The sequence below is a fragment of the Acartia tonsa genome, chromosome 7, assembly GCF_053477335.1.
Source record: "Acartia tonsa isolate MP-2025a chromosome 7, ASM5347733v1, whole genome shotgun sequence".
Lineage (NCBI taxonomy): Eukaryota > Metazoa > Arthropoda > Copepoda > Calanoida > Acartiidae > Acartia > Acartia tonsa.
In genome coordinates, this window is record NC_137266.1 from 52,228,112 (window position 1) to 52,240,548 (window position 12,437).

The 12,437-nt window shown below is 35.1% G+C and overlaps 1 protein-coding gene and 1 long non-coding RNA gene across 2 annotated transcripts; both read right to left on the reverse strand.

The window, feature by feature from the left end:
• On the reverse strand, positions 1–1,690 carry LOC145324375 (uncharacterized). The gene is made up of 3 exons (XR_013881262.1): positions 1,534–1,690; positions 655–746; positions 1–14 (listed from the first exon to the last, which is right to left on the reverse strand). It is a non-coding gene; the product is annotated as an uncharacterized LOC145324375 (long non-coding RNA).
• Positions 1,691–7,509: 5,819 nt separating this feature from the next.
• LOC145324376 (uncharacterized) lies at positions 7,510–9,328 on the reverse strand. The gene is made up of 3 exons (XM_080166978.1): positions 9,160–9,328; positions 8,807–8,863; positions 7,510–8,011 (listed from the first exon to the last, which is right to left on the reverse strand). The coding sequence occupies exons 1-3, from the start codon at positions 9,320–9,322 to the stop codon at positions 7,629–7,631; spliced, it is 603 nt and encodes a 200-aa protein (XP_080023104.1). The 5' UTR covers positions 9,323–9,328; the 3' UTR covers positions 7,510–7,628.
• Between the last annotated feature and the right edge of the window lie 3,109 nt (positions 9,329–12,437).

Sequence of the window (12,437 nt, forward strand, 5' to 3'; positions counted from 1 at the left end):
GTAGGGTTTTATGCCTGAATATATTAGAGTAAAATAAGGAATATAAATTATCTTTATTTTATGCAGAGAAATTGTATGTTAACAAGGATGAAAACACCATAAGTAGTAAAGCTCCTTGAATTTTTAAGAAAAATATGTGGAAGACAGAAAGATGGGAAAAAAAACTTTAATACAAATAACAAATTTGATAGACAAAGGGACAAAGTGACATAAAGCAGATATTCATTGATTTTTTTAAAAAGAAAGATGAAATAAACATAAATCATGAAACCTTTCAACTTATTTATAAAGTATGCATACATTTTTTCTTCTGTAGCATATCAAATGAATAAGGGTATAAAATATTTCAAGAAAAGATGCTCATAAATTAAAAGAATATTAAATGAAATAAGACACTTAAAAAGAGGCCAAAAATTTCCTTTTTCTCTATACTTGTTAGTAAAAATTTATAGAATATTGTTTATTGATCATATTTATCTTTACAAAAAAGAATAGGCCCTCTATCTTATATGGCACCTGAAAAATTTATGTTATTATATTCCATAGACTAACAGAAAAAAATATTTATAGAGTTGATTTTAGAAATTGATGAATCTTCACAAAAATCAGACGTGAGATAGACTTTGTTAAAGATTGCTGCAAATAAATAAATACCATTAAGTGCAGCTGGCCTAGGAACACCATTTCCTACTATATGGCGACAAGCTCTACTTGACATAGGTCCACTAAGCAATTCTTGAACTTGCCTAAATTATAAGATTAAGTAATTGTTGTTGTTTGTTTATTGTTTTAAAAAAATTCACATAATTGCAACTTATTGTAACTTAATCCACGACCGTTTTTCAACTTGTAGCGCATCTGCTCGTCGCCGGGGAGGTGACAGGTTCGAATCATGGGCCGACACCACGTCATAACTAAAGACGTTGAAAATGGTTCCTATTGCTGCAATTAACCCATAAACAGGTTTCCATAGTAGGACTTCTCAGATAAAGGTCGTGCAATTAAAGGGTTGGTTGTCTGATGAATGTTACTTAACTTAATATCCTTCAGTGTTATTTGTGTTTGGGGGGAGGGGGAAATGGCACGCCGCAAATTTTTTTCCCCAAAAAAAATTCTTTTTAATCGAGGATAAAATTTGCTTTGGGGAGGGGGGTAATTACCCCCCTTGAGATCTGTTGGGGGGGGGGGGGGGGGGTACTCCCCATAAACAGTTGGGGGAGGGGGGGTAAGTACTCCTCTAAAAAAATTTGGCTGAAGGGTAAAATTTTTTAAGGGGTAATTTAATAATGTAAAAAAGTAGCTACCTAATAATAGATAACTTTAATATATTTACCCCAAAAAAATTGTTTGGGGGGGGAGGGAATACCCTCTCCTGAATGGTTGGGGTACCAAGGTAGGGGAAATTTTTATATAGGGGGGGGGAGGATGGAAAAACTTTTATGGGGGGTAATCACTATTTTACCCCCCCCCCTTGGACGTCCTTGCTTAGGAGGTAATGTTAAATGTATAATAACCCTGAGAATAAAAAAAAACCTTATTCTTTAAAGGTCATCAAAAATTCGAATTTCATCAGCCATTGGTATGTATGGATTTTGCTGAGGACCGATAAACAACCCATCACCTCCATCCTCACCATCACCACCTCCATTTCCATCACCACCCCCATCACCACCTCCATCACCACCTCCATCACCACCACCATCACCTCCACCCCCACCTTCATCCCCGCCATCACCCTCATCCCCACCATCACCACCCCCATCACCACCTCCTTCACCACCTCCATCACCACCACCATCACCCCCACCTTCATCCCCGCTATCACCCTCATCCCCACCATCACCTCCACCATCACCTCCACCTCCTCTTTCACCATCACCTCCACCTCCTCTTTCACCATCACCACCACCTTCACCACCACTCTCATCTCCACCACCAACACCCCTGTGTTGGAATGATCTTCTTGTATTCCCTGGCAAGTTCGAACCCATTAATTCCCTTTTCCTTACACCAGAGAATGTGTGTGTTACGCGGCATTCCTAACTATCTCCGCGCTTCGCTTGTAAACAAACAAAGAGGCGCACATTTTTTCCTTGATGATTCCCATGTGAAGAGCTACGTGAATAAAAATAATGTATTGGTTGGATATACATGCGCTCTAATCCGTGGAAGATCTCAAATAAGCCTTCCTGCTTAGTTTGACATCATAATGTGGTAAGAATTCATCTTAATTCTTAATAATAAGTGTAGTATGGTATATTTTTACGAAGAAATTTAAAACATTAATTTTTCAACAAATAGACCATTTAACTGCTAACTTTTGACATACGCATATTTTCCTTAATTTTATTGATCATTTGAATCTAAAATTATTAATTTCTGATGCTATTTAATATGTTTCGTGCAAATTTAAAGTTTTTTAGAAATTTTATATTTTTAATTAAATTGAAATCACGCAACCTCGATCTACAAAAATAATAAACCATTAATACTATGTAATTAATTTTTATATTTTTGTTTTAGATTCACCGTTTTCATGGTAATAAATACACATTCGTAAACATTCACATGTTGGTCATTCGGAGGGCTTGGAGATTAAGATTTCGTGAACGGCAAGGCATGCGTTCCGAAACAATGAAAACGAGACAGAACAGATGCGGCTAAGAAAATATCTGTGAAGTTTTGTGAATGTGTTGGTTGTGATACCTTACCACACATTATTATAATCGTAATCAGTACAGTTAATTATTGTGACAATCATGGGTCCTAAAAAGAATAAAGGCGCTCAACTGGGACTACGGCTGCGCCCAGCCGTCGAGGCCCTAACCAGTGAACTAAATAAAGTGATGAAGTTGGTCAGTGAATCTTCAGAGCTTGATGTTAGACATTTCACTAAGGAGTCAATCCTTGTCCATGACAAGTTCGAGACATTCGATAGCATTATGGTCGGTTTTAGCAAGCTTGGTGTGAGAATCCAAGAGCTTGAGGAGTTTAGTGACAATCGATGTAGACACCCCCTCCAAGAAGAAAGGTAATCCTGCGGCCGCAGCTACAGCCGTTGGTAAACCTGGGTCACCAGCTAAGACCAAGAAGAAACAGCCTTGCCCGTCGGAAGGTTGTAACTCTGATCACCTGTTGTTTAAGTGCTCCAAGTTTAGGGATATGTCTGTTCCTGAACGCAAAGTCTTCATCAAGAAGATAGGCGCCTGTTTGCTCTGCTTACAAAAAGGGCATCGGGTGGCCGATTGTCCCAGAGCTGATAAGCTTGGCAGCTGTACCATTGACAGTTGCAACCAGCCTCATAATTCATTATTACATGAATCTGTTGCTAGTGGACAAGTTGCGGCAGTGTATGAATCACAATTGTTTAGCAAGAATAATTTTATGCTGATGTTGCAGCAGGTCCCGGCATTGGCGGCTGACAAACGTCAAGTCACCGTCAATGCCATGTGGAACAGTGGAGCAAATTTGACGTTGATTTCTAGAAGTATTGCCAAGAAGTTAGAGTGGCCATCAACTGGTCGCACAGCTACTATTTCTCTGGCAGATGGAAAGAGCCAAGCATGTCCTACAGTCAAGATTTGTTTGGTTGACCGCAACCGGAATTCACATATTCTGGAGGCGGCGGTAGTGCCCAGCATTGGTACTGAAGAAGGGTTGCGTTCTATTGATCCTACAGCCGCCGAGGTCCCTGGCAAGAAGGACCTACAGGCAGGCAAGGAGGACTGTGGCCGCAGTTCTTAAGGCTGCCAACTGCTTTAAAACGCTGCTTGTCAAGAAACGTGGCGTTGCAGCAAATGAGGATGGTGTTAGCAACAATGATAGTTCTAAGTATTATGAGAACTATACTTTCACAAATACATACATGGATTCTGTTTGTGACCTGTTTTTGACTTCCTTCAACCAAGAGAAGGAGATGACCATGGACGCCGAGGGGAAATTCGACTCCCTTCAACCTTATCATCACAAGGTCCAGGTTTGTTGGCCCATTGTGGGTCATGATGGATGTTATCCTCTTAGGACATTTACAATATTGAAAATGTCCGGGAGAGGAGATGAGGCTCTTGAGGCCGCTGCTGGAGGCCCCAGGAAGATTATGAAGGACAGCCCAGGTGTTGTCTTGCTCAGCCGCCACAACAGGCTGGCGCGGCTCATCCTTCAACAGTCCCACGATGAATTGGGGCATGGAGGCCATCGTAAGACGTTGGCGCAAAGCCGCAGGTATGCATGGATCACACATGGTCGCATGGAGGCTATGAAAGTGGTCAAGAGTTGTGCTGCATGTTCCATTGAATATGCCAAGCGTTCGAGTCCCGCAATTGCCAATATTCTGCCAGATCGTGTCGAGCCCTCTGTGCCCTTCAAGGAGGTGCATATGGACCTTGCGGGGCCGTTCGAAGTTACGAAGCCTGGCGTTGGTACCAGGAGATCCAAGACCAAGTACAAAGTTTGGTTGTTGATTGTGGCCTGTAGATTTACACAGGCTGTGTTTGTTGATGTGTTGACTGATTATTCAACTGAAGCCGTGCTGGTCGGCTTGAGAAAACTTCAGGCGTTTTACAATATGCCTAGAAGGGTTACCACAGACAGAGGCACCAATATGGCTGGTGCCAAACGAATTATGGATGAACTTTTGAAGGATACCCGGATGCATTTTGAATGGCATCTGGTGCCCACTGCAGCACACTCGTTCGTGGGTACTGTGGAAAGGCAGGTTGGGCTGGTCAAGCGTGTGTTGAACAAGAAGTTGGCTGGTGCTACTGTAACCTTCAATGATTTATTGGTGTTGTGTGCTGAGACTGCAAGAGTCTTGAATTCTAAGCCATTGACCTATGCCACCCAAGGAGATGACGTCAATTGCTGGAGAATAATTTCACCTGCTGATCTGTTAGGCGGCAGGACCAACGATGCAATCTGCACCTTTGAGACAGGTTGTAAAGAGCCCATCACCAGGAGGCTGGAGAACTTGGAGGAGTTGACCCGTCAGTTCCATCAGGTGTACAAGGAGCAGCTCATGCCTGAGCTACTCAAGTCCGTCAAGTGGCGCAGCAACAAGGTGCTGCTCGAGCCGGGAGACGTGGTGCTGATCGACGATAGCACAAATTTGATAAAGAAGTTCAGATTGGGGCGTGTGGAAGAAGTGCGCCCAGGTGGAAGGACCGTGGTTTGTAAGTTCAAATTATCAGATGACGCAGCCGCCACGAGCAACGAGACTTCCGCAAGACGTCTGCTCAAGATCAATTTACCCAAAGTTTAGTATAAGTATCGTTCTTGTTTAACTTTGAATTTTAATTTTACGTAGATTTATCAGATATTTTTTTTCGAAAGACAAAAAACGCAAATTTTGACGCAATTTCGTTTAAACTTTCAAATTGACGCAAGATTTTTTCATTTGAAATGCAAACTTAAGTTATTTATTCGTTCACGCAAGTTTTTTCAATGATTTAAGTCTTTCCGGGACCAGGGATTTTTTCGCGGAAATTTTCCTAGGTACCTACGCAAATACGAACATTTTTTATCCTTGTTTGATTGAAATTCGATATGATAAAAAGTAACACAATGAGATTTTTACATCATACAAATATTCTTTAAGATTTATTATAATCACATAGATAATTTAATATTACATATATATTAAAATTATTCTATTTACCTTTTAACCGATGTACCTAAAGAAAAATGCAGATTTTTTCACCTTGAAATAAGTAGATTCTTTGAGTTCGAAGATTTAAGCTTAATAAGACCGCTCTATAGTGTATCTTAGCTCTGTTACCTCGGCCAGACATACTACAGAACGGCAAAACTAAAGCATAAGATAATTTTATTTTGATTGCTTTGATTGATGATTCTAAAGTTTCTTGAATTATTCATGATTCTTTTAATTTTGATTTGATTTAAACATCACTAATTATGTTTATTTTCAGTTGATGGAGCCCTGCGCCAGAAATCCTGTCGGAAATTATGCAGTATCAAAAAATTGTGATGGAAAGACATAACGTCCGTCAGGATAGCTGGAACATGGCATCATTATTATTATTTGAAAGATTGGTTAGTTTGTATCTTGAGGGGTTCATTCTAACTGAGGCCCCAAATTGCCTTAATTTTGACTGTATGAATATGTACAAGTTGCTTTCTTCTTAAAACAGAGAGAAATTGCAAACTCAGCATTTTTAGAAGTTCTTTTCTTATAATTGAGCTTTTGTTTTATTTTGGTAATTTAATTTGCATATTTCAATTGCAATTTTATTTACGCAATTTTGATTCACGAAGATTTAAAATTATGAAATTTTAATTTTCCGATGTTTGATGATTTTTTTTACAGTCATATTTTATTTAGATTTAAGTATCTATTTTATTAAAACATGTTAGATTTAAGGATCCTACCTATTTTATCTAAGAATGTCTAGATGTAAGCCCGAGTATTTTTCCGCTGGAGAAAATGCTAATTTTTGAGAAGTTTTTTATGAAATTTTACTTTTCTTTTCTAGCAAAAAGATTTAGTAGAAAAAATGTCATTATTTAATCTTTCTTTCTTTTGATTTAAAAGTTTGAGTTGATTATTTAATTATTGATGCGATTTTTAATATAAAAAATCATTGCCTATTATTATGTAGGTACCTAATCAAAGTTTAGGTACTATTGATTATTAAATCATGTATTCGCAATTACATGGTCTGTAATTCTAATTTTAATTGAGATTATGAGGCCATGATATAATGAGATGTGTGAGTGGTAAATGTGCATTTCATGAATGTTGAATGCTTCTCCCATTCCTTATTCCTATCCTTGTGTGGTAGTGGAGTCGGTTTGAGTTATTGTGGTGTTCGTAAGTTACCATATTTAATTTTAGGCCTGATGGCCATGCCATTTTAAACTCTTGTAATTTATGCGTTATGAGATTGTGATTTTGTGGACACTGTCTGCACGCATGATGTTAAGATGAGTTATTGTGTTCGATTCCCAGTGACTAGACGGGTGTGTGTTGGAATGATCTTCTTGTATTCCCTGGCAAGTTCGAACCCATTAATTCCCTTTTCCTTACACCAGAGAATGTGTGTGTTACGCGGCATTCCTAACTATCTCCGCGCTTCGCTTGTAAACAAACAAAGAGGCGCACATTTTTTCCTTGATGATTCCCATGTGAAGAGCTACGTGAATAAAAATAATGTATTGGTTGGATATACATGCGCTCTAATCCGTGGAAGATCTCAAATAAGCCTTCCTGCTTAGTTTGACATCATAATGTGGTAAGAATTCATCTTAATTCTTAATAATAAGTGTAGTATGGTATATTTTTACGAAGAAATTTAAAACATTAATTTTTCAACAAATAGACCATTTAACTGCTAACTTTTGACATACGCATATTTTCCTTAATTTTATTGATCATTTGAATCTAAAATTATTAATTTCTGATGCTATTTGATATGTTTCGTGCCAATTTAAAGTTTTTTAGAAATTTTATATTTTTAATTAAATTGAAATCACGCAACCTCGATCTACAAAAATAATAAACCATTAATACTATGTAATTAATTTTTATATTTTTGTTTTAGATTCACCGTTTTCATGGTAATAAATACACATTCGTAAACATTCACATGTTGGTCATTCGGAGGGCTTGGAGATTAAGATTTCGTGAACGGCAAGGCATGCGTTCCGAAACAACCCCCACCAAGTCCCTCTATTCCTACGTTTTCAAATTCATCCTCAACCCATAGGGGAGGACTACCAAGACCAGCATTGTCATTAGCACAACAACCTTCACCACCACGCTCATCTCCACCACCAACACCCCCACCAAGTCCCTCCATTCCTACATTTTCAAATTCATCCTCAATCCATAGGGTAGGACTAACTTGACTAGCATCATCATCACCACAACCACCACTCTCATCTCCTCCACCAACACACCCAACAAGTCCCTCCATTCCTACATCATCAAATTCATCCTTATTCATCAATCCTTCATCAGATTTTTTCTTAAAACTGGTACAAGTTCCGCAATTTGCTAAAATAAATAATTTAATGCTTTAAAGATATTTTAAATGATACCTATTTACTTTGAAAGAAATTAAGAAAATAGCAAAATCTTGAAAAGCATAGCTTTTTGGTCCTTCACATATCAAAATCTCACAAAACATAGATTTCCGTCCTTTACATGGCAAAACCTTGAAGGAAGGACAGAAAATCTATATTTTGTAAGATTTAGCTATGTGAAGGACCAAAAATGTGTGCTATGTTTGCAAGATTTTACTATGTGATGGACAGAAAAGCTATGTTTTGTGAGATTTTGCTATGTAAAGGACCAAAAAGCTTTTACCCAATTATCTCTAAAACTAAGGGAGTAACACCCAAAATGTATCTAGAATGTTGTGTTACGAGTCATCGCATTTCCCCATACCCCCATTTCTGTTTCAATATTGTCCATACATTTTTGCTACTAATGGACGTTGTCATACTTGTTTATCTTATGTATAACTATGAAAGAGAAGTTGCAGTAGTATCCAGCATAGATAACATGAAAAAAGTTAACATTTCTTGTTTTGACTATTTTAAGCCATATAATTATCGAACATAAAACATAAGTGTTCAAGCATTTGAAATAGTTGAAAATACTGTATTAGATAAAAGGTTTTTTTGTTGGATAAAAAACTACAAAGCAGTTAAAAATCTGCAGCATATCTTCAAGTGAGGATAATTTTAAAACCTCAACGAAAATACACTTTTTTTAATTAGCAATGTAAAATTCATTACTAAAAGAAGTAAACAACCACAACTGTATATAGTATAGTATTTATTTTACCTTCTTTTCGCTTTCTTTTACCAGATACAATGACATTAGGTTGGTGATATCTCAAGACTGAAAAATATATATAGAAAATTAATATATAATACTGTTATGTAAGTAAAGGTTTTTAAATAAAATAGTTTATTTAAGTTTAACCTTTCCCCTTCATAAATCTGCTTTTTTTTGGATATTATAAAATATAACACTTATTATTTATTTAAAACATATTAAAATTTTTAAATGACTGTTAGGATGTAACCAACAATTTCTTAATTTCTTCTGAAACATATTAAGTGAGAAATCTTTCTCATCGAATTTTAAAGAATGCTTGTACTTTAACATTCCGATGAATATTCAAACTAACTTACTATGTCTTTTAAGAGAATACAACGAGGAAAATTCCTTTTTACAATGTGCACAGCATTGTTTACATTTTTTAGCGCGGACGCTTTTCATACATTTTTTTGCGTGGATTGTTAATTTTCTTTTTTTAACAAACTTGGAGTCACAAAACTCACAAACTAAAACCATCTGAAATTGAAGAATGTAAGATTTTATTTTAAAGATACATACAATGCTATATACATAGTTGGCCCAAGCCAATTGGGGTCAACTAAACTGTAATTATTCATATGATTTTTCTCTTTATTATTAAAAATTGTTATGAACAAGGATGATTACATCCATAAAATTATTTAAATACAGGACACTCTAAAAGGACATACTTTTATTTTTAGAATTTAATTATTGAGATATTATGCTTATATCATTGGACTTTGTTGTCATAGAAATCATCATTCAAAAAATAAGATTAATAGAATGATTACATTGATATAAAGTAGTAAGCTGTTTTTGTCGGTAGTGAAGAATCTCACTTAACCGATGTCGTTCTCCTTTATAGTGAGGCTTCGTATAGGTCCTGAGATAGTTTTGTCTATTTTATTTTTATAAAAAAAAAGTCTGGGTATAGTTTAGGCTATTTCCAATACAATATAATGCTAGGAGCGCAGCCGCTTCTATCATACAAAGTAGAACAATGTCTTTCTGTCTGAAGCTTAAGATCTTGATAACCGCTGAACCGATTGGGTTCTACTCTTCATGGAACATATACACTGAACCTTTTGAATTCCAAACCAATCCCCATTAAAAGATTTTTTTTTCGTTAAAAAAACCTATAAATGGGTAAACAAGCATGGATCGTATCCTTTTAAAAAATATCCCCCATCTCTTTTTCTCTCATTTTTTACAAATTGCGAACGAACGATTTTATATATTTAGGAGGGGCACTTTCCAATACCTCTTTGAACGTAGTACAAAAAGTTTTAAATGGACGTAAGGATAACGTATAGTAACGAACAAGATTGTCACGCCACTTAATTTGTACCTAACTGTTACATGTATCTTAATGCAAAGTTTGAAGTCACGACAATTATCACATGTATAATTATTGAAAAGAGCTATCATTACAGACTTAAGGAAACAGACTGACCTTGATTATAGAAAAGTTTATGTTTTAACATATTAAAAATAAGTTTTTTCGCTTAATTTATATAACTATATCACAAACGCAATAAATGAAAACAATTTATGTACTGAAAAACAGCTGATTTCTCCTTTTCCCCCTTTCAAAATAATTAAAATCAGGGCTCGGCAGTAGCGCGTCAGCCGCGTGTATACCGTAGTAAAATATTCATAATAAAACTTTTAATATACAGCTGTTTGTCTAAACTGATTCTAAACTTTTTTCGGATTTTTTTTTGCACACAAGAGGGTTTAAATTCGAGACATATACGCAGCTGACTTGCGGCTGTCGAGCCCTGATATTAATAAACAGTACAATTATTTATACTTTAAAAACTTTTTTTTTTTTACTGGAAACATCATACATTTTTACATTTGTAACAATGTACAAAATGTTTTTCTTAATGCATCTACTTATCAAATTCTTGTAAATAACGTATATTTTAGGAAAAAACACTCTTTTCATTCTATTAACTTCCATTTTTATTGCTGCTTTCATTGGTATATTTACAAAAATAACAGTTAGACATGCTTTTTGGTTTGTTGATGTAAACAAATGTCAGCTGTAATATTTTCAAGAACATGCAGCTGATTTTTAACAACAAATGTTTAAAAACTGTTTCCCTAGCTTTCAACTTCCATTTTCATCTAAAGAGGGCCATTCATTTTGGATGTCTTATTGATGATTATTTAGAAAAAAATCAAATACTTTAATTAAAAGATAATAAAGATAAAAAATCGTAAAAATAGTGTTTCTTTAAATATTAATTTCTTAACAAAACAAATGTAAAATAGAAATTGAGATTGGGCTCAATTAATTCACAGCTGATTAATGAAAGTAAAGGTTGTCTTTAATGTATAATATTTTTGGCCATTTTTAATATTATACAATTTTTTATTTTTATTACTTTTTCAATTTTGCTTACAATGGATTTGTAATATTTTTCTGATTCTAACGGTATATATAAATACATATTTTTAATTCCTATTTCAGGAAATAAATCAGTTCAAAGTTTTCGTTCATCGAGGTTAAAAAAAATTGATTTTTTCAACAATTACTCAACAGAATTCAAAAAGTAAGGTGTCAAATTAAAGATCTTACTATTTTTGTTCATTATGGCTATTTTTTTCTCTTTTTTTGTTCTGTTTTAGTACCTTAAAACCGACTTAATTTTTTTTTTTTAAACTTAAATTACTTCAAAAATAAGAGGTCTACAAAAAAAAACCGATTGCATATCTGAATTCTATGAAAAATTTTACATCTACTACTTACTAAAAGAACCGGCTAGCTATCTTAAATAAAAAGCAAAAAAGTTGATACAACTTCTTTATCTATATTTCTTAAATCCTTCAAATTTTTTCTCTTTTTTGATGTTTTTAAAATTAGGATTTTTTAAATTTTGGAGGGAGGGTAATTTTCATTTTTAAGGAGGTTTGTCGTTTCCCAACCCCTAAGCTTAAGCTTCAGACGGACGGGTGGGCGGACATCATTCTACTTTGTAGTCCATAAAATTTTTAAGCTAACGAATAAGAAAATGTTATTATAAACTTTGGGGACTAGGATAATTAATAAACATTCCAATGTCCCCTACCTCCCTGAACAACTCCGCAGTTTTCTTTGGCACTCCCGTGTTTCTGGATGATGGCTAAGAAAATGCCGTTTCTCAAATTCGTACGCAGTCATATGCAATGGTGACACATCAGATATTACTTTTCAGAGTTTAAAGAAAATGCATCTTTATATCCTAGCTAAATAATAAAAAAAAATCTAGCATGCAACGCTTTTAATTTGTAAATCAAATAATATTTTTCCGAGAAAATTTAGATATGAAATTTGCTTCGTCCTTCAAATATTGCTTATGGATTTGAGAAACGGCATTTTCTTATCTATCATCGTTTTTTTGTAACTTTGGCCTGCGAGCTTTGGTGAGGCATTAAAAACCAACGTACGCTATATGTACATATACTATCTGTAGCTAACCCAGACAGACACAAAAGAAGGAGTAAATTAATAAAAAAAAGTATCTTTTTTGTATAGGTATATATCTTACTTTAAAAAAAATAAAATAAAAGCTAGCGGCTACGCCCCCTAGAATTACTTGAGGAGGAGGAGGGGTTGAATTCT

Coding starts and splice junctions, on each gene's coding strand:
- LOC145324376 (XM_080166978.1), bottom strand. CDS start 9,322: ATGGTTTTAGTTTGTGAGTTTTGTGACTCCAAGTTTGTTAAAAAAAGA. Junction 8,864..9,159: donor GTATTCTCTTAAAAGACATA/GTAAGTTAGTTT, acceptor TATATTTTTCAG/TCTTGAGATATCACCAACCT. Junction 8,012..8,806: donor TAAAAGAAAGCGAAAAGAAG/GTAAAATAAATA, acceptor TATTTATTTTAG/CAAATTGCGGAACTTGTACC.